The sequence below is a fragment of the Salmo trutta genome, chromosome 35 (assembly GCF_901001165.1).
Source record: "Salmo trutta chromosome 35, fSalTru1.1, whole genome shotgun sequence".
NCBI lineage: Eukaryota > Metazoa > Chordata > Actinopteri > Salmoniformes > Salmonidae > Salmo > Salmo trutta.
The window spans coordinates 14220601-14241071 of record NC_042991.1 but is presented as its reverse complement, the minus strand read 5'-3'; the positions used below and the strand labels follow the sequence as shown (position 1 = coordinate 14241071).

The following is a 20471-nucleotide window of genomic DNA, read 5'->3' as shown; positions in this document are numbered from 1 at the left end:
AACTTCCAACTTCAACTGTATGTAGGTTGTCCCAGTTGAGAACTTTTGACTGACAAAAACGGACAATTGATGAACAATTTCATCCGTGGTCATGCATCTCAATGTGGCCGTATCCTTACCATTTTGTTCTATCCTCAATATTTATTCCCTTTTCAGCATATACTGGTGCTAAATGCTTAGGCCGGGATTCAATCCAATCACATTTTGTCGTTAACGTGCCATTTAATGGTAATTTCCAACATGCAGCGTTTACAGGGAATGTGGTCTCTGCGAACGCATAAACATTGCCTTTAAAATACACATTGTTGACAAAGCACGATCGGATTGAATCCTTGCCTTGGTAAATCTGGCCCAAAGATAGCAGAAGAAAGACGTCCAATAGGATTGACAACACAAGCTATCTGTGAGGGCTGTCACTGATGACCTTATATGATTAGTGGTCAATAAGTTGTAAAAGCAGAAGGTATTTCTGATGTGAAATTATCTATTGAAGAACCTCACCATTTCCCTCTTTCCACCTCTTCATCTCGAGTAGGTGTGGGCAATGTTACCCTATGAGGACCACTGTGGGTGCAGGTTTTTGTTCCAGCCAAGCAGTCATACGTCCAACTCTACTCAGAGTCTGTGATCAACACTTTGACTAGTTGAATCAGGCATGTTGACACTTAACTAAAGCTGCAGAGTTGTGTTTGTGTGTCCTATTCATGAATTGAATTAAACTGCTGAAAACACGCCCACTTGCTGGCCAATAGATTTTCTTATGGAGTTTTCATTCAATAGGGTTTCCCATACATTTATTGAAAACCATCCCATTAAAATTAGTGTACCTTTCATTTGTATTCATCGACAGACTCACAGGCAACCCTCTTCCAGGAGTGCCGCAGGCACTTCATGTTTTTGATTTAATCGACCTGGAAGACCAGGTGTGTTTAATTTATTGATCAGTTCAGCGAATTTATCCCTGAACTGATGAATTAAATCAGTTGGTCACGTGTGGTGCCTAGTTGGATCAAAATCCTGCGGTACAATACCTACGGAACTCCAGGAACAGGGTTGCATACCCATGCACTAGAATATATGAAGAGAACGGTTAAAAATATTTCAGCAGTTGTGTCACATTTCAGAATCAATAAGAGACAAAAAAATCCAGAAGTGGAAAGAAAGCCATCGAAATATACACATATTTGTTTGTTATTTGGAAAAACACTCTGATCTTGTGTATTATTTAGGGTTAGGAAAGTTCTTAATTTTTTGGGGGGGGCCTTTAGGCACAAAATATATTGGTGAACCAATAATACAGTGGTTTGATTAATCTTGAAAGTTGCCATATTCAATTGTTCCATCCCTGAAATAATAGGGGTTGAACAGTACTCCTATAAATCTACTCTAATAATCCTCACTAATCATTGAACTGTGATGACAATGGTCCAGTCGTCATGAACCGTGCGCCAGGCTCCAGGTTTAAACATCCACGTATGGTCGCCGGTCCATAATGATTCAAATAGGCTACATGTCCCATATTACTTATAATAAGTTAGCCTAACATGATCACCGATCCTCAGGAACAACCACACGAACGAGACAGAGGAAAGAAAGGCTACTGATAATGGCAAATATTTAACACGATACAAATTGTAAAAGAAATACAGTGAAAAGTCTGGGCATATAAATAAAACATTCTAGAAATCATAAATCAACTTGGTAGGTTTGGCGCTATACTGTCATTTGCTTATGCCTACTGAAACCTATAGCTTGGGTCTTCAAATTCATCCCTGCAAGGTTAGAAGGCCAGCATTTCATTAACGTCACTGTGGAAAATGTGATATGTTGATATGCTTCAGTTTGCTGCCATATGACTGGTTTCACATGTCTCCAGCAATCATAAAGGTAAAATAGATCTAAAACAATTGTCATTGATATTCACAATCCCCTTGACCAAACGACGTACTCATTTACCTAGCTCTTATCAATTTGTTAATTACAGTGCATGGAAAATGGGGTTATTTCTATCTAAAAAAAAAAAATCAGTTGATGTTGTTCCACTTGGAACGGACAGGTTGCTCGAGTTTATTCATCGTAAGGTGGTGGAATTATGAGGGAATTAAGTCAAGGTCAGAACACAGCGTATATGTAGACACACCTCTGCCACACCTTCATGTCTTTGATCTCCACCCCCAAACGGATAACGTGTGATGAGCATGCTATTCTCCTGCTTAAATTCAAGATCAGAATACAGGTTGAGAGAAAAGTGCATAAAAATAGAATTGTGTTCCATTTACGCACGTTTAACTCGAGCCAGAATTCCCCCCTGCAATGCCTTCAGAAAGTATTCATACCCCTTGACTTATTCCACATTTTGTTGTTACAACCCAAATTCAAAATTGATTCAATTACATTTTCTCACCCATCTGCACACAATACCTCATAATGACAAAGTGAAAACATGTTTTTACATTTTGTAGCAATTTTTCTGTAAATGAAATACATAAGTATCTCATTTACATAAGTATTCACGCCCAAGTCAATACTTTGTGGAAGCATCTTTGGCAGGGATTACAGCTTTGAGTCATCTTTGAGTCATCATATCTGTATCAGCTTTGTACATCTGGTTTTGTGGATTTTCTTCCATTCTTCCTTGCAGATTTTCTCAAGCTCTGTTGAGCGGCAGTGAAAAGTAATCGTCAAGTCTTTCCACAGATTTTCAATGGGATTCAAGTCTGGGCTTTGGCTGGGCCACTCAAGGACTTTCACATTCTTGTTCAGAAGCTATTCCAGCATTGCTTTGGCTGTATGCTTGGGGTCATTGTTCTCTTGGAAAGTAAATCTTTGCCCCAGTCTGAGGTCATTTGCACTCTGAAGCAGATTTTCAAGGTTTTCCCTTTATTTGGCTGCATTCATTTTCCCCTTTATCCTTACCAGTCTCCCAGTCCCTGCCACGGAAAAGCATCCCCAGAGCATGATTCTACCACCATCATGCTTCACAGTAAGCAGACATAGCGCTTTGCATTCAGGCCAAAGTGTTACATTTTTGTCTCGTCAGACCACAACATCTTTTGCCTTATGATCTCAAGAGTCTTTCACATGTCATTTTGCAAACTCCAGGCGTGCTGTCATGTGTCTTTTTCTCAGGAGTGGCTTCTGTCTGGCCACACCCATAGAGCCCAGACTGGTGAAGTGCTGTAGAGACTATTGTCCTTCTGGCAGGTTGTCCCATCTCAGCCAAGGAACTCCGTAGTTCTGTCAGAGTGGTCATTGGGCTCTTGGTCACCTCCCTGATCAAGGTTGTTCTTGCCTGGTTGCTCAGTTTGGTTGGACAGCCAGAGTCTGGGTAGTTCCATATTTTTTGGAGACAACTGTGCTCTTAAACTTTCAACACTTGAGAAATAGTTTTATACCCTTCCCCAGATATATGCCTCATCACAATTAAATCTTGGAGATCTACGGACAGTTCTTTGGACTTCATGGTGTAGTTTCTGCACTGACATGCACTGTCAACTGTAGGACCTTATATAGACAGGTGTGTTTCTTTCTAAATCATGTCCAAGCAATCACAGGTGGACTCCAATCAAGCTGTAGTGACATCAAGGATGATCAAAGGAAATTGGATGCCCCTGAGCGCAATTTGGAATGTCATAGCAAAGGGGTATGAATACTTATGTAAATTAGATATTTCTGTACCTAATTTTTCATAAATTTGCAACAAATTCTAAAAACATGTTTTTACTTGGAATTCAGGTTGTAACACAACAAAATGAGAGTTCAAGGGGTGTGAATAATTTCTGAAGGCACTGTATGTGCATGATCTGGAGCACTGAGCCCTTACTACCTTGGATGCTCCTCTTGAAGAAAGCCTTGCAGCCCTCGCAGGACCACACCCCGTAGTGGTAGCCCGACGCATAGTCGTGACACACGGCACAGAAGTGCAGTTCAGCCTTGCCTTCCAGCGAGATGACCGTCTCCTCACCCTCTTGCGAGCACTTCCTCAGAGGCTTGCTGTCCATTACACAGAGAGAATACAGACAGTAAAGACAACATGACTGATGATGTTTTTAAAACCATACAAAACAAGGGTAAAACTTTATAATGACATTCATGAATAATCCTTTCAAAGTGCCCCCCTCCCTTCTGACCTTACTGACTCCCCATCACAGATCTAATAGGACTGGATAACTGAAAGCAATATGGAGGAAACAATATAAAAAATCTTGTTCTGTGGCGGAAACGCGATGGATCAATGGCTCACACCTATCTAGTCCCTTCACACCTGCAAAGAATAGGCTCTGAATTTTGTAATGAAATTCAGCAGTTGGAGGTCTGCAATGTGTGGGGGCTTTTGCCCAGTTTTAAAGTAGAATCCGGTTAGTTAGTGCTGGGCTAGGGCAAAAGCCTGCAAGGAGTGACGAAACCCAGTGTCCTTCCTACCTGCTCTCAGATAGGGCATGGGGCGCCGCCCAGGACACTCGGGTTGGCTGGCCTTGCTGTGGGCGAGATTGGGGCCGATGGTGCAGAGACAATGGAGGCCCCACGTGAGCTTGGGGGGGCCAGAAGATCGAGGGACTGAGGGACTGGTGGGCGGATGGGCAGTCAGAGAGCGCGGGCCCAGCGTAGCTCAGCAGAGTGGGGCTGTAGAAGGACAAGGGGTTAAAGTCGTGCCCGATGTCAGTGTATGGGGAGGGGATGCAGATGGGGTGGGCCTCCATGGGTAGCGCCGGGGACGGGGCGCTGAAGATGGGCGAGAGGATGCGGCCACCGCGGCCAACCCGGCTGGGATCCACTTCCTGCAGCTTCAGAAGGGTCGCAGAGTCACGCTCTGGGAGTGGAGACGCAGCCATTGGCGACTGCGGGAGCTCTGAAGGCAGGCCAGGGAGTCTTCTATATTGTGACATCAATGAGACACACCACTCCCAGTAGGAAGATGACAATGTCGCTTGAAGCTGATTTAAGGTCAGCTGTGAATTTTTCCTTCATTAATGATTGAGATTATAATTGGGGGAGGAAAAGCTGATCCTAGACGTGTGCTTATGGTCACCGTGCTGGCAACTGTAGGAGATCTCAAAGCAGGCTTTAGCAGAGGTCTATGAGAATTTTAGCAAGAGGCTCGACTATAGGAAGCCTACAAGAGGATCTGGCTGTAATGCATCATCAGCATGGGACACGGTTACAGGGGATGTGTCACCAGATATGGATGTGGATTTTTCCCAGAATCGATAAGTGGAGTAGCAATCCATCCGTGTATGGACCTCTGACGACATCAAAAAATGACACAATGGCAGGGTCTCCGATATCAGGGGATTCCAACTGTAGGGAAAGAGAGAAAAGGATTGTGTCAAACAGAGCTCTTCACTAAAACATCATACGTTAAACTCCAACAAATTATTGAGACCCAATAAAATTCTATGCACAAAACCGAAGATGTTCCATAACTTTTTTTTGTATTTTTAAAAAGGGGACTGCACTAGCCAATCTCCTTTCATACTTTTTAAATTATTTTATGACAGGACAGTTTTTCTGCTTACAGAACACGACCCAGGTTTTCAACACTACTCAGATAACCTCCACAGCTCCACTGACTAAAGCACGCTTTGTAATTGAGACCTCATTCAAGTACCGCCAATTGCCCAATTGAGCCTGATTGCAGCTAGTCAAGGGCTATGCCCAAAATGGCACCCTATTCCCCATATAGTGCACTTCTTTTGATCAGGGCCCATAGAGCTATAGGCAAAGGTAGTGCCCTATATTGGGAATAGGATTCAATTTGGGATACACCCAAGGTATTTTCATTACTTATATTGAGAAACATAAGTAACCAGCAAGTACATCGTAGTTAGAAGCACAGACGTAGTTAGCCTCTCAACCATGAAGAATAAAGGACTACATGTGGAGTATTGAAAAATGAAAACGATCAAAGCCCAAAAACTAAACACCTCCCTTTACAACTGGATTCTGGACTTCCTGACGGGCCGCCCCCCCCCCCCCCAGGTGGTAAGGGTAGGTAACAACACATCCGCCACGCTGATCTTAAACCCTCAGGGGTGCGTGCTCAGTCCCCTCCTGTACTCCCTCTTCACTCATGACTGCATGGCCAGGCACGACTCCGACACCATCATCAAGTTTGCCGATGACACAACAGTGGTAGGCCTGATCACTGATAACGATGAGACAGCCTATAAGGGAGGAGATCAGAGACCTGGTGGTGCCAGGACAACAACGTCTCCCTCAATGTGATCAAGACAAACGAGATGATTGTGGACTACAGGAAAAGGAGGTCTGAGCACGCCCCCATTCTCATCGATGGGGCTGTATTGGAGCAGGTTGAGAGCTTCAAGTTCCTTGGTGTCCACATCACCAACAAACTAACATGGTCCAACACACCAAGACAGCCGTGAAGAGGGCACGACAAAGCCTATTCCCCCTCAGGAGACTGAAAAGAGTTGGCATGGGTCCTCAGATCCTCAAACAGTTCTATAGCTTCACCATCAAGAGCATTCTGACTGGTTGTATCACCGCTTGGCATGGCAACTGCTCAGCCTCCGACCGCAAGGCACTACAGAGGGTAGTGCGTACGGGCCCAGTACATCACTGGGGCCAAGCTTCCTGCCATCCAGGACCTCTATACCAGGTGGTGTCAGAGGAAGGCCCTAAAAATGGTCAAAGACTCCAGCCCCCCTAGTCATAGACTGTTATCTCTGCTACCGCACGGCAAGCGGTACCAGAGCGCGTCCAAAAGGCTTCCAAACAGCTTCTACCCCGAAGTCATAAGACTCCTGAACAGCTAATCAAATGGCTACCCAAACTATTTGCATTGCCCCCCCTCCTCTCTTTTACATTGCTGCTACTCTGTTTATTATCTATACATAGTTACTTTAACTCTACCTACATGTACATATTACATCAATTACCTCAACTAACCTGTGCCCCCGCACATTGACTCTGTACCGGTATTTCCTGTATATAGCCTCACTATTGTTATTTTACTGCTGCTCTTTAATTATTTGTTACGGTTATTTTACATTTTGTCGTTTTTTCTATTTTTTCCTTAACACTTTTTTCCTTCAAACTGCATTGTTGTTTAAGGGCTTGTAAGTAAGCATTTCACTGTTGTAATGGGCGCATGTGACAAATAACATTTGATTTAATTTGAACTAATTTAGTTGCATTTGCAAAGAGGTTGTGGAAGTGTAACTGCATGGTTCTATGTCATTCTGGGCCTGTATTGATAAAGCATCTCAGAGTAGGAGTGCTGACCAAGGATAAGGTCCCCCCTGTCCATGTGATCTTGTTCATTATGATACAAAAGTTTAAACTGATCCTAGATCTGCACTCCTTCTCTGAGATGCTTTATGAAAATGCGAGCCCTGTAATCTAAGTGCCACCCATGCCAGGTCTGTTAGTCACTCATTGAGGGTCCCTTACCAACCACCCCAGGTAAAAGGAAGACACGGGAACTCGATCAGAAAAGCTGACATACCACCCACCACCACCCCTTTATTAACTTGATCCCTCTTTTGTTACTGAGAATGTTCCTGCTGCATCAAAATTAACAGTTCCCTTTCTCTCCATGCGGGAGCAGTCGAGTCATTGGATCACGGTTTGCTATCAAAATCATCCTCTCAATTGCTCATTCAAACGGTAGGCCTATGTACAAAAATGTTTCAGAAATTCAGCCATACACATCAACAACCGTTGTTTTATATAGCTAAATAACACAAGATATATATTGCTCTCTCCTAGGCTACGACATACAAGTGCATCCGAAATGCAGCTGTACAGTAGGCTACACCTAAACTATAGTCTATCAAAATGAATTGCACACATGCCTATAATATTAGATGTAAAGACAAGATGAAATTGAGAATAGTGAAGTAGCCTACGGAATGGAGCACAATGGCGCATGAAACACATAGAAAATCTGTGGAGGGAGCTGAAGGTTCGAGTTGCCAAACGTCAGCCTCGAAACCTTAATGACTTGGAGAAGATCAGCAAAGAGGAGTGGGACAAAATCCCTCCTGAGATGTGTGCAAACCTGGTGGCCAAATACAAGAAACGTCTGACCTCTGTGATTGCCAACAAGGGCTTTGCCACCAAGTACTAAGTCATGTTTTGCAGAGGGGTCAAATACTTATTTCCCTCATTAAAATGCAAATCAATTTATAACATTTTTGACATGCATTTTTCTGGATTTTTGTTGTTGTTATTCTGACTCTCACTGTTCAAATAAACCTACCATTACAATTATAAACTGATCATTTCTTTGTCAGTGGGCAAACATACAAAATCAGCAGGGAATCAAATACTTTTTTCCCTCACTGTATATTATTTAAAAAGAGGACATCTTAAGGTTACGAATCAACGGTCAAAGAGTTCAATTGTGGCCTGGGGTAGTCTGGTGGTTAGGGTCACTGCCTTCAGTGCCAATAGTGTGCCATTTTGGGTTCAACTCCAGCACGCACCCTCCTGGCATAAATAACTCAATCCCCCATTTGCTTGATTTAGTTACACATTTCAAATATGGACAGTCCTGGGATATTTTACTTAGCCTTGTACAAACCATTCTGATCTTGCATTCTGTTTTGCTACACAGATACAGCTTGGCCACGACCATATTCAAACCGTTTGAACCCCTACCTTCCATCCACCATCCTCTGATAATCTGTGAGGGTGCTTTATTTGATGACGAAAAGTGCCTGTACTAGGCACCAAAGTCGAAAATACTAACATTGGCTGAGCTTGACGAGGTTGATGTTGCTATAGCAGAAGTTATATCAGAACCGGAGGGCATAAATTAAGTCAGTTAAGAACAAATTATTATTTTACAATGACAGCCTGCCGGGGAACACTGGGTTAACTGCCTTGTTCAAGGGCAGAACGACATATTTTTACCTTGCACATAATGAAAGGCGTGAAAACAAATGATAGGCTACTGTTTGTGTTTCCCTGGCTAAATTGATGAGCTGTTGATTGACAGCTGATTTCCCCATCCCCACTCCTAGTTGCTAAATAAGCGAAAGTGAAAAAAAGTAACACAACAAAATAACAATAACGAGGCAATATACAGGGGGTACCGGTACCGAGTCAATGTGCGGGGGTACAGGTTAGTCGAGGTAATTGAGGTCAAATGTGCATGTAGGTAGAAGTAAAGTGGACTATGTACAGATAATAAACAGCGAGTAGCAGCAGCGTCGAAAAAGACTTTGCGCTCTGGTACCGCTTGTCGTGCGGTAGCAGAGAGAACAGTCTATGACTAGGGTGGCTGGAGTCTTTGAAAATTTTTACGGCCTTCCTCTGACTCCGCCTGGTATAGAGGTCCTAGATGGCAGGAAGGTTGGCCCCAGTGATGTACTGGGCCATATGCACTACCCTCTGTAGCGCATGCAGTCGGATGCTGAGCAGTTGCCATACCAGGCGGTGATGCAACCAGTCAGGATGCTCTCGATGGTGCGGCTGTAGAACTTTGAGGATCTGAAGACCCATTCCTTTTCAGTCTCCTGAGGGGGGATAGGTGTTGTCGTCCCCTCTTCACGGCTGTCTTGGTGTGCTTGGATCATGATTGTTTTTTGAGGATGTGGACACCAAGGAACTTCAAGCTCTCAGCCTGCTCCAATACAGCCCCGTCAAAGTGAATGGGAAAATGCTCAGCCCTCCTTTTCCTGCAGTCCACGATCAGCTCCTTTGTCTTGATCACCTTGAGGGAGAGGTTGTTGTCCTGGCACCACACTGCTAGGTCTCTGACCTCCCTATAGGCTGTCTCATCGTTGTCGGTGACCATGCCTACCACCGTTGTTTCGTCGGCAAACTTAATGATGGTGTTGGAGTCGTGCTTGGCCACGCAGTCGTGGGTGAAAAGGGAGTACAGGCAGGGATAAGCACACACCCCTGAGGGGCCCCCGTGTTCAGAATCAGCGTGGCGCATGTGTTGTTGCCTACCCTTACCACCTCGGGGCGGCCCATCAGGAAGGCAAGGATCCAGTTGCAGAGGGAGGTGTTTAGTCCCAGGGTCCTTAGCTTAGTGATGAGCTTTGAGGGCACTATGGTGTTGAACGCTGAGCTGTAGTCAATGAATAGCATTCTCACGTAGGTGTTCCTTTCGTCAAGGTAGGAAAGGGCAGTGTACTAGAATAGCGTCATCTGTGGATCTGTTTTGGCGGTATGCAAATTGGAGTGGGTCGAGGGTTTCTGGGATGGTGGTGTTGATGTGAGCCATGACCAGCATTTCAAAGCACTTCATGGACACAGATGTGAGTGCTACGGGTCGATTGTCATTTAGGCAGTGTCATGACTGTCCTGATCAGGTCAGGGTACAGGAGACCACCACCCTACAGATTATCTCCCAAACCCCCAACAGAGGAGGAGAGATCTAGGGGTCTGAAGATGTGGGGGTTTTATGACACCTCACGCACATAATAGACCTTAGGCCACAGAGAAATTCCTTTGTCCTAACAATGGAGAACTGGCCTCAGAACATTAAACATGCAATAAAGGGACTTTGGAACAATGGTTTCCGTCAGCCACAATGGTGGTCATGACGAGAGGTGGAATATTAAAATGTATGTAACTTTTGTATTGTTTTTAAAGGTTAAGAGATGACGTTATTATGAAAACATTGTACCTTTAAGAGTTTTCCCAGTATATGCCTGATGTTTATACATTGTACGTTGTGTAGAAAATATCCAAATCAAACAGAATGTTTTGGTAAAGATGAAATGTGAAGTTAGTGTCTAAAATTGGATTTTTAGTAGAGCCAAAGCCTTGCCCCCTTTTACTTGGTCCGCCCAGAGAATTGCCCTAAAGGCGGTTACACCCACTTCTGACCCGAGGGTATAAGACAGGAGAGTGAAGAATTAACATAGGAGACTAATTGACCCCAAGCTGCAGCTAAGGTCTAACAAAGTCGACGAACCCCAAAACGAAACACAAGGTTGAAGACAAAGAAATCTTTTTCTACACGAGCTACGGACGAGTAGCTGTGTCTAAGCGGGTGAATTCAAGCCGAACCACCCAGCCTCCACTCTCCATTGAATCGTGGTATCGACACCATTCGGGCCGAAGCTGTGAGCTCTGAGCTACAGAGCTGTCTGTCCTCAGAAGACCCCTTTCCGATCAAGGGTGAGGATCAGACCACTTAGCCAAGAAGGACACTGACATCGTGAGGACAACCAGAGAGTTGCGCCGGAGAAGTGCGTCATTTAGAAGCCTAAACGACCCACGCGGAGCTTCCCACCTGAGACCTCCAACACGTAATTACATCATTATATTCTGACCCATAAGAGCGGCAGTTCGGGTCAAGGCTAATTTTAAATAAGCATGGCTGACAAATGAACCCAAATGTATATTTCTCTCGTGTACTTCCTTTATTTCTCTCTCTTTAAAATCCCCATTTTGGGTAACAAGCGCCATAGTGTGTTGGCCCGTTATACTAAGTCCTAATCAATAGCTAGACTGTGTTTTGTGTATGTGTATTTTTATCATCATTTTAGCTTGCTAGTAAATAAATAATCAACTAAGATTGGTGTGGTAAATTCAGTGGTAAAGCCCGGGTCCGTGCAGATTCCCGGATTATACGACGTTCAGATTATGAGACTGTAGAGGAAATTGATTAATTTAGCGACTGTTGTAATCGATATTCTGATAACCTTTGAGTTAATTTGGGAAATAGAAACTCAATCAAAACAATGTTCCCATGGTGCCCCAGGTTAATGAGTTAATAATTGCTTGATTCATTGCTTAATTCATTTAATCACGCAATTATAAACCGTTAATCATTCGATGAGCAACATTCGTCACATTAACTAATACAACGTCACGACAGCAGGTTACCTTGGCGTTCTTGAGCACAGGGACTGGTGGTCTGCTTGAAACATGTAGGTATTACAGACTCAGTCTGGGACAGGTTGACAATGTCAATGAAAACACTTGCCAGTTGGTCAGCGCATGCTCTGAGTACATATCCTGGTAATCTCTCTGGCCCTGCGGCTTTGTGAATGTTGACCTGTTTAAAGGTCTTACTCACATCGGCTACGGACAGCGTGATCACACAGTCTTCCAAAACAGCTGGTGCTCTCATGCATACTTTAGTGTTGCTAGCCTCGAAGCTGTCTTGGAACCTGTTGGTCAGACACCCGATGCTCCAATACCACTTGCCAGATGATAACAGAGTGGCTCGGGTGACTGGATCATTGACGATCTTCCAGGTGTTCCTCAGAGACCGCCTGGTGTAAATGCCCGCACACACCCTCTGTAGAGCCTTGCGGTTGACGGCGGTGCAATTGCCATACCAGGCGGTGATATAGCTGGTCAAGATGCTCTCGATGGTGCAGCTGTTAAACTTCTTGAGGATCTGAGGGCCCATGCCAAATTTCTTCAGTTGTCTGAGGTTGAAGAGGCACTGTTGCGCCTATAGTGTCGGTGTGATTTGACTATGTCAGATCCTATGTGACGTGCACACCGAGGAGCATTTGACCCTCTCCACTGCAGCCTCGTCGATGCATATGGGGGCGTGTTAACCCCAGTTTCCTGTAGTCCACGATCAGCTCCTTGGTTTTGCTGATGTTGAGGGAGAGGTTGTTTTCCTAAAAGTGTGCGCTTTCCCTTTAAGACCCATGACGTCATTCACACAAAGTCAGTTCAAGGCTCGAGCAAAGATGGGAGAGATGTGAGGCATGGGAGACTAACTGAACTCATAATTGTTTGGTTTGACAATCAGCAATATTTTGCGTTATGGTATCACAAACAATGTACTAGGGTAGAGAATAGATGTTGGATTCAGCTGTAAGCTAGCAAGGAAAGTTTGCCTACAAAGCTGGAAGCTACTGATATCTTCTTGCCTTGCAGTGTTCTAGCCTGTACTGGACATTGTTTTCGGAACAGTAATTAACAGCTTCAACATTTCTACATGCTGTTTTGCATTATTCAAGTGTGATAACTTCTGCGCTGCATAAGTGGTAATGCAGCCCAGACACCCATGAGGAATTACTGAACTCACTGGAAGGCTAGAGCTAGCAATAAGTAAGTGGAGCAGGCACGGTGCTCTCGCGCTGTACGGGGACATCAGCTGTGCTAATAGACAGACTTGATCCTCTCTCAATCAGTAGACGACGTGAGACATTTGACAGAATAAATTATATTACAGAGACATTTCTCATGTTCTAGTATCGAAAAAGTACTGTTTCAGTATACTATGCAACACTAAGCTGATATGGTCCTTAACCCGCCTCTCAAATCACCTAATGATGACAGAGTGCTACAGGGCAATGTACATTTATACATTTAGCTCCTCTCTGAGAGAGGCATAGTTGTTCGCCACACAGCTGGTTTTCCCTTTATAATCCATGATCATTTGTAGCCCTTGTCACATGAGTCTCGCGTCGGAGCCTTGACGGGACAAACAGAGCACACACACGCATACACAAAAACATACAGACAGGGTTGGGGACTAATTACAAAAAAACGAACCCCTTACATTACCACCAGAAATATTGTTAATCAGATTACAGATACTTTTGAAAAAATGTAGGATTACTTCTCGGATTACTTTTCAATTCAGAAATTATTTGACACCTTTCTGACCTCAATGACATTCAAATCAGCATTAGAAAAAGGTGCAATTTTATGTTTTTCAGCCTGAGAAAGTCAGAGACCACTATGATGACACATCAAATGCGCTTGATGGATTGCGGGAAAAAAAGCAGGAATTGGCTTTTTTAGGCCACAGTCCAAGCTATGTCTTCTAATGGTGCGACTGCTGTCGGCATCCAAAGATTATCCAACTTGAATAAACGCTTGGAGATAAGGATGACAGCAGTGTAGCCTACGGGTGATACGGATCACTTATTACATACTTATCTACATACCGCATTGTTATGAATCACACTGCTTCACTGTAATTTAGCTATTTACGCCTTTACAGATGTTAGTTGTTGTGCATGGCTGATCACAAATGTAGGCTATATGTGTATTTTAACCCAATAATGGTTGAATTTAAGAAGTATAAGCTGCCTATAAAGAATTGTTTTTGATAGGTAAAGATATAGCATAATCGTATTATTGTCTGTAGTAGAAAGAGATGGGTTAGAAAAAGCCTACATAACTATCCCTTAAAGTCAAATGCAACATCCATTTATGGCCAACTATGTTAAACTCCAACATTGATTTACCCTGCAATAGATCTTCTAATGCCTCTTAAGGGGAAAGTAAATGAAAGTAATCAGATTCCGTTACTGAGTTTGGGTAATCCAAAAGTTACATTACTGATTACAAACTGTTAATTGTGCAATTGATAAATACTGGGTCTTCTCTGTGTATTGATTGATTGTGACACTGCAGGACGTCTGACTTGGTGCAGGACTCACATTACGACAGTCCAGTGCTCTGAGTGCAGTTTTTATGGGAAGCCAGCCAAAATAAACATACCTTAACCCCAATGGGTAGACAGACAGAGAAACAAAAAACAGACAGACAGACACATGCAGGGTCGTCCCTAGCTACTAAGCGCGACTGGTAGGGGGCCCCCTTTTTTAGTAGGAAAATCTGGTGGTTGAACCAGATAATTACTGATCTTACAGACTAGGTGGGTTCAAGCCCGGGTCTCATGCACACTGCAAGATTGTGTTAGCCTGCTGAGATAAAGGCTTTCGTTTGTGGAGCTAATGTAAGTGTTCAGGTCTCAGTTAAGATTTACTACTACCACCTTACAATGGCAAACCAGGCAAGCACAGCTAGATTATGTAGTTGAAATATACTATACCCAGGGCTGGTGTCATCCCCTAGTGCCATTGTGGCCTTGAGCAAGACATTTAACCCCTAAACTGCTGTAAGGCTGACCCTGTGCTGCTACCAGCCTTTTGTGTAAATAGTGTGTCAGAAATGTATGCACGGTGACAGAAGACATACCCACATTGGTGTATACACACAGACACACACACACATTTCAGACGAGCTCAGGCAGCAGGCGTCTGTAGCCTTTTATGACCCATGTGTTGCTGGGAAACACAGTTCCAAGGAGAGGTTAATCATTCTTAAATGTAAATCATCGTTTAGTGTTTCCCCTTAGCAAAGGCTATATTGCACACTTTCACTGCTACTTCAACAGGCAAGGAATGTGCATACATCCCAATGGCCAAAATGTAAACATAGCTGAAACCATCCCATCACGTTTTGGAAGCATGACAGGCTGACTACACCGCTCGCGTAACGTGTGCGAGCGTTGCAAAATAAATGTAGAAATCTATATTATTCAATTATTGCACCCACACTGCTCGCCAACGAGCGTCTGCGTTGCCAAGGGCTAAAATAGAAGTCAGTTCTATTTCTGACGCAGATCGCGCTGCAATTCCTGCCTCTCCCATCTCCTCATTGGTTTATAGAAGCAGGTACCCACGTGCCATCTCCTCATTGGTTATACCCACGTGGGTGACTGAAAGATGAATGAGGTCGGTGTCGGTAATGCACCTAATTTATGAAAGTTCGCAATTTAAAGACAAGAGAAGAAAAAGCCTAGGAGGAGGAGAGATGACTAGAAATGATTCGGTTGACCGTTTTATATGTGGATTAATTGTTGGAGTAGAGGACCTTGTGCATTTCAGGTAAAATAACAACTCAATGTTTATATCCCAGGACAAATTAGCTAGCAAGAGCAAGCTAGCTAAATAGGACAAATCAACTAGCAAGTGCAAGCTAGCTAGCTAAATTGCCATAAAGGTTTAATGCTTTTCGACCTTTCCCAAATTAATGTAGTTGGTTCAGAGTTTGTTTTGATATTTTAACCTGCGTGTCGTGATCGCGTTTGGTGTGGGGGGACAAAATACATTTATGCACGATGGCGCACGTGCGCAGCCGGTTTGGGTTCCGTGTGAGGCAGTTATGGCAGCTAGCAAAATAGGACAGGAGCGGTAGAGCACAACTGTAAACAAATTTAAACAACTCTATTAGCTGGTTAGCTAGCTACTTTAATTATCTGTGGTGTAAAACAAATCACTTACTGACAACAAGCGCTCCTAGGGCTTTATTTTAACTAACCTAACGCAATGGTAAATCTTAGTTTTGGCAGTAGCGCTATACTGTGGGTCCAGGGGTTCGTCAGAGATATATCCCACTCTACCCAGTGTGAAGCCTTCCACGGTAAATCCATGTCCTCTACAAATTGAACAAGAGATTAGCGACAAGGTGGAGCCATGAGGTCGTGTTGGTTCATTTACACACCGATTCATGCTGTTGCTGAGCAGTAGGACTCGCAAGTCACCAATTCCCGCCAAACAGGGTACGCTCGTTGCCCTCTGTCTCAGGGTGTTCAACAGCAATTTCTCATTTAGTCTTGTCCGTCCCAGCTTGAGTACAGACGAGCCAGTGTATTGTCTAGCTGTGCTATTTCAACACTGAGAACTGTCTAGAATAATACATCGGTCATGAATAAATCCACATGTAGTCTAGAGCTGGGAAGATAAATCGAAAATGTTCAGCACCGACTATATGATCACTTGTCGCAGGCATTTTGCTGATATCGTTTATAACGATAAGCAGCCTATACTGGAGAAATGTGAAGTTTGAAATGAAATGCGTTGGGTGATATATGGGTGATTGGGTGATATGTGGGTGATTGGGTGATATGTGGGGGTGATATATGGGTGATTGGGTGATATGTGGGTGATTGGGTGATATGTGGGTGATATGTGGGGGTGATATATGGGTGATATATGGGTGATTGTTAATGGGACAATTGACGGCTACAACCATCTAACTAGTAGTAGCAGTTTAAAGGATCATTTAAAAAAAAATCTGTGGTGCAGATTAATGTTATAAATGTATCATTCTATTTATCGTTATCACATCAATTCAGGCAATTTATCGCAATATGGATTTTTGTCCATATCGCTCAGCTCTAATGCAGTCCCAGGCTTATTCTTGTTTTTTGGAAATTCTCAGATTGCAGTGAACAACATATTTTGAGCACAGTTCTGCACCAGTTCTGCATTTTAAATTGAACTTTTGATCTAGACTTCTCTGGTCTAGATTATCAAAATCATACACTTGAACTTGGCCCTTGCAAAACACAGGCAACAGAGGACGAACATATAGCAAAATCACACAGTCATACAAATATTCATTTTTTAAATGTTATAATTCCAAGTTGACTGAAGTTTCGGATATTACTGGCCTTGGTGTTTTTTGTTGGCAATTTCAAGTATTTTTAAAAATAAAGCACAATTACAAGAGCATTCTGCAGCCTTAATTATTATTTCAGGGCGAAAGCACATGAAGGGGGACTTTTGGTGTTTCGTTTGAAGCAGTGACCTTGCCTTGAAAGCAGCCTCCCCACTACTCAGTCCTGAAAACAGCTGGCAATGAAGCGTGAGAGAGCAACTCCCACCTACTAAACCTACTGAGTATGGATAAGATACAGGGCCAACACCATCTATAGAAGACCAACATACTTACTTCCCCTATTTGGAGAGCTTTGCTGCACTTTAGCCCAATTAAAGCGCTAGGCATAAGATTTCTAATGGACAGAGTCGTGCACACTGGCTTTTCAACCAAAAAACAGGTACCTCATCCCACATGCCTGATGTTATAACACCCACACTAATCCAACATCACCTTATACCATCATGCCACTACTTGGCCAATTCAGAGATACAAGAAACCCCAGCCTCGTGCTCCTACACATTACAGCACAACTACGAAACCCAAATGTTTGTGTTGGCTTTCCCAGCAAATGCCTAGGCTTTAGCTCAGCAACTCCGAGCCAAATTGACCCCGGGGATAGATAAGATAGATAGATAAAAACATAAAATGTCACAGCAGAGCTGGCAAAAAGCACATGTGCCTTCACACCAGAGATCAGGGTTCAATCTCCCCTTTAAGAATCAACTATATGTTTGCATTTGTTGCACATCCATCCACCAAATTACTTTAATCTAACCGTACCCAGAAATGAAAGAGGTGAGCCAATAGCCAGCTAGACTCTTACTTGCCCGAGCATTTTCTACATTGAATCCATGCTTCTGAGGCTCTCATCTGCCTCACTGAGCTGTGTGTAAAACTACTGGAGAGGGGTGCAAGGACTACTCCACTCTTATCCCTGAGATACTTAGAGGAAGTCGAAAAATGTACAGTACTTAATTTCACTCAGCAAAATGCCTTAAGAGGTACTTTGGACCACTGCCCTGAATATCCCTAAATCCAATCCCAAACCATACTCACCTCGCAGTCTAAGTATCCACACTCCACTAGCTGAGAGCACACAGCTTCTAGAGAAAATCTGCTCAAACCAGTCATGCACAGGTGTTTCCGTTTGAAGATTTGTACAGCCGTTTCTCAATTACAACCAAAACCTCATCCTTGTTGTACTGTACCAGGCATTCGCTGACCCAAAAAGACTGAAAAGTAATGGTTGGAGACTTGACCCTGGGGGTATTTTTTTACAAAAACAGGACACCCCCACGTATAGGCCAACATGCTTCCTAGAGCAAAGGCAAAAGGCCAATAAATCCTATGAATTTCGAAAAGTGTTCCAAGATCCCCAAATAGGCTTGGCTGATTCTCAATGACATGTCAAAGACGAGAAGGAAAGAACAGAACATGACAAAAGATAAATGGGAGAAACAAAATGGTTGTTAAATATTGACCTACATATTTATTTATTTAATCTTTATTAAACTAGGCAAGTCAGTTAAGATCAAATTCTTATTTACAATGACGACTTACCAAAGGCCTCCTGCGGGGATGGGGGCTGGGATTAAAAATAAAATATAGGACAAAACACACATCACGACAAGAGAGACAACACTACATAAAGAGAGACCTAAGACGACAACATGGCATGGCAGCAACACAACATGACAACATATTAATTTAGGGTTGATGGGAAATCAATTCAAACTCGTTTTCATCTCAAATTACCCACTTGATTGTTGCAATTGTTCTAGCCTAAGCGTAATCATCTTAGACTAAAGAGCACATTCTCTGTCCAAGACACATGGATGCAAAATTTAGAGAGAGTACCAATGGACGCACCTGTCACGTCCTGACCAGCAGATGGAGCTGTTGTAGTAGTTTGGAGGTCAGGACGTGGCAGTCTTGTGTGTGTCTTGTGACTCCTGATCAGGAACAGCTGGGAATCGTTGTTCCTGATTGGGAGTCATATATGTAGGAGTTGTTTGTCACTGGGGTTTGTGGGTGGTTGTTTTTACACTGCGTTTTGTATGCCTGTAAGACTGTCACTGTGGTGTTTATTGTTTTTTCAGTGGATGCTCTACTCCTTTTTTTTAAAATAAAAATATGAGTATCCACACTTCCACTGCGCCTTGGTCCTCCTTACAACAGCACAAAGTATTTTGTGACAGCACCACTATTGAGGTTATCTGAGCGTTCTCTGAAAACGGTGTACTGTCAAATAAGTACATATGATTGTACAGCAAGGCAAACTACAGTGTAAGTCAGCGTTTCCCAAACTAGGGGTTGTGACCCCATGTGGGCTCGCCTGATTTGAAAATGGGGTTGCGAGAGAAATTCTGGAAAAAAGACTGCACTTGGTTCATAGAACCGGGGTTACGTGAGTAACCTCCAGTAGCCGCTAAATGCGGTTGTAATAAACAGAGTGGTTTCTGTTTTCTTCCTACAAATGTTGCTCTAACCTTTTAATGGTTTATGACCTCATCACTGAAAGATACAACTTTCAGGAGTACATACAGTATGTGTCATCTGTTTTCCTCAGAACCAGGCAGTAAATCAAGACTGGTGGAAAAAGAACATCAATTATGTTATTTTCTACACAGAAGATTATACACAATTATGTTATTTTCTACACAGAAGATTATACACAATTATTGCCTAATGTTTTCCTGAACTTCCCAATGCCGTTCTGATTCACTTCAAACCGTACTACCTTCAGATTGAAATATTATTACAAATCAGTCTAAAACAATTTGACAGACTGTCATAGCTCCAATTAAAAAAGTTAAAATTGGTTAATTACATTAATTGTTTTACATGTTGGGGTTGCAAAAATTCGTTTTATATCAAAATGGAGTCATGGCCCAAAAAACTTTGGGAACCCCTGGTGTAAGTGGTGACGAATAAATCATATCAAAGCAATCGACTATGTGGTGGTGACAGTGTAGCCAAACTGACATTTTTCATTAAGATGAAAGTATTCTTGTGAAAAACGTTTTTAGGCTACTGCATGAATGAAAAGATGAATTGGCCTGAATAAATTCAAAACCCTACCTACATACTCAATTTAGTTGGGTCCATTGATTGCCCATTAACTTCTCTAGGGCCAGTGGGACGATTTCGTGCCACCTACGTAACAGCCAGTGGAATCCTGTGGCGCGTTATTCAAATACCTTAGAAATGCTATTACTTCAATTTCTCAAACATATGACTATTTTACACCATTTTAAAGACAAGACTCTCGTTAATCTAACCACACTGTCCGATTTCAAAAAGGCTTTACAACGAAAGCAAAACATTAGATTATG

At 43.1% G+C, this 20471-nt stretch overlaps 1 protein-coding gene across 1 annotated transcript in view; it reads right to left on the bottom strand.

The window, feature by feature from the left end:
• Positions 1-20471, bottom strand: part of esr2a (estrogen receptor 2a) — a 48496-nt gene that overhangs the window by 19468 nt on the left and 8557 nt on the right. The window contains 2 exon segments of the mRNA XM_029733410.1: positions 3827-3993; positions 4423-5298. Coding sequence (XP_029589270.1) covers positions 3827-3993; positions 4423-4886 — 631 coding nt within the window. The 5' untranslated portion in view covers positions 4887-5298.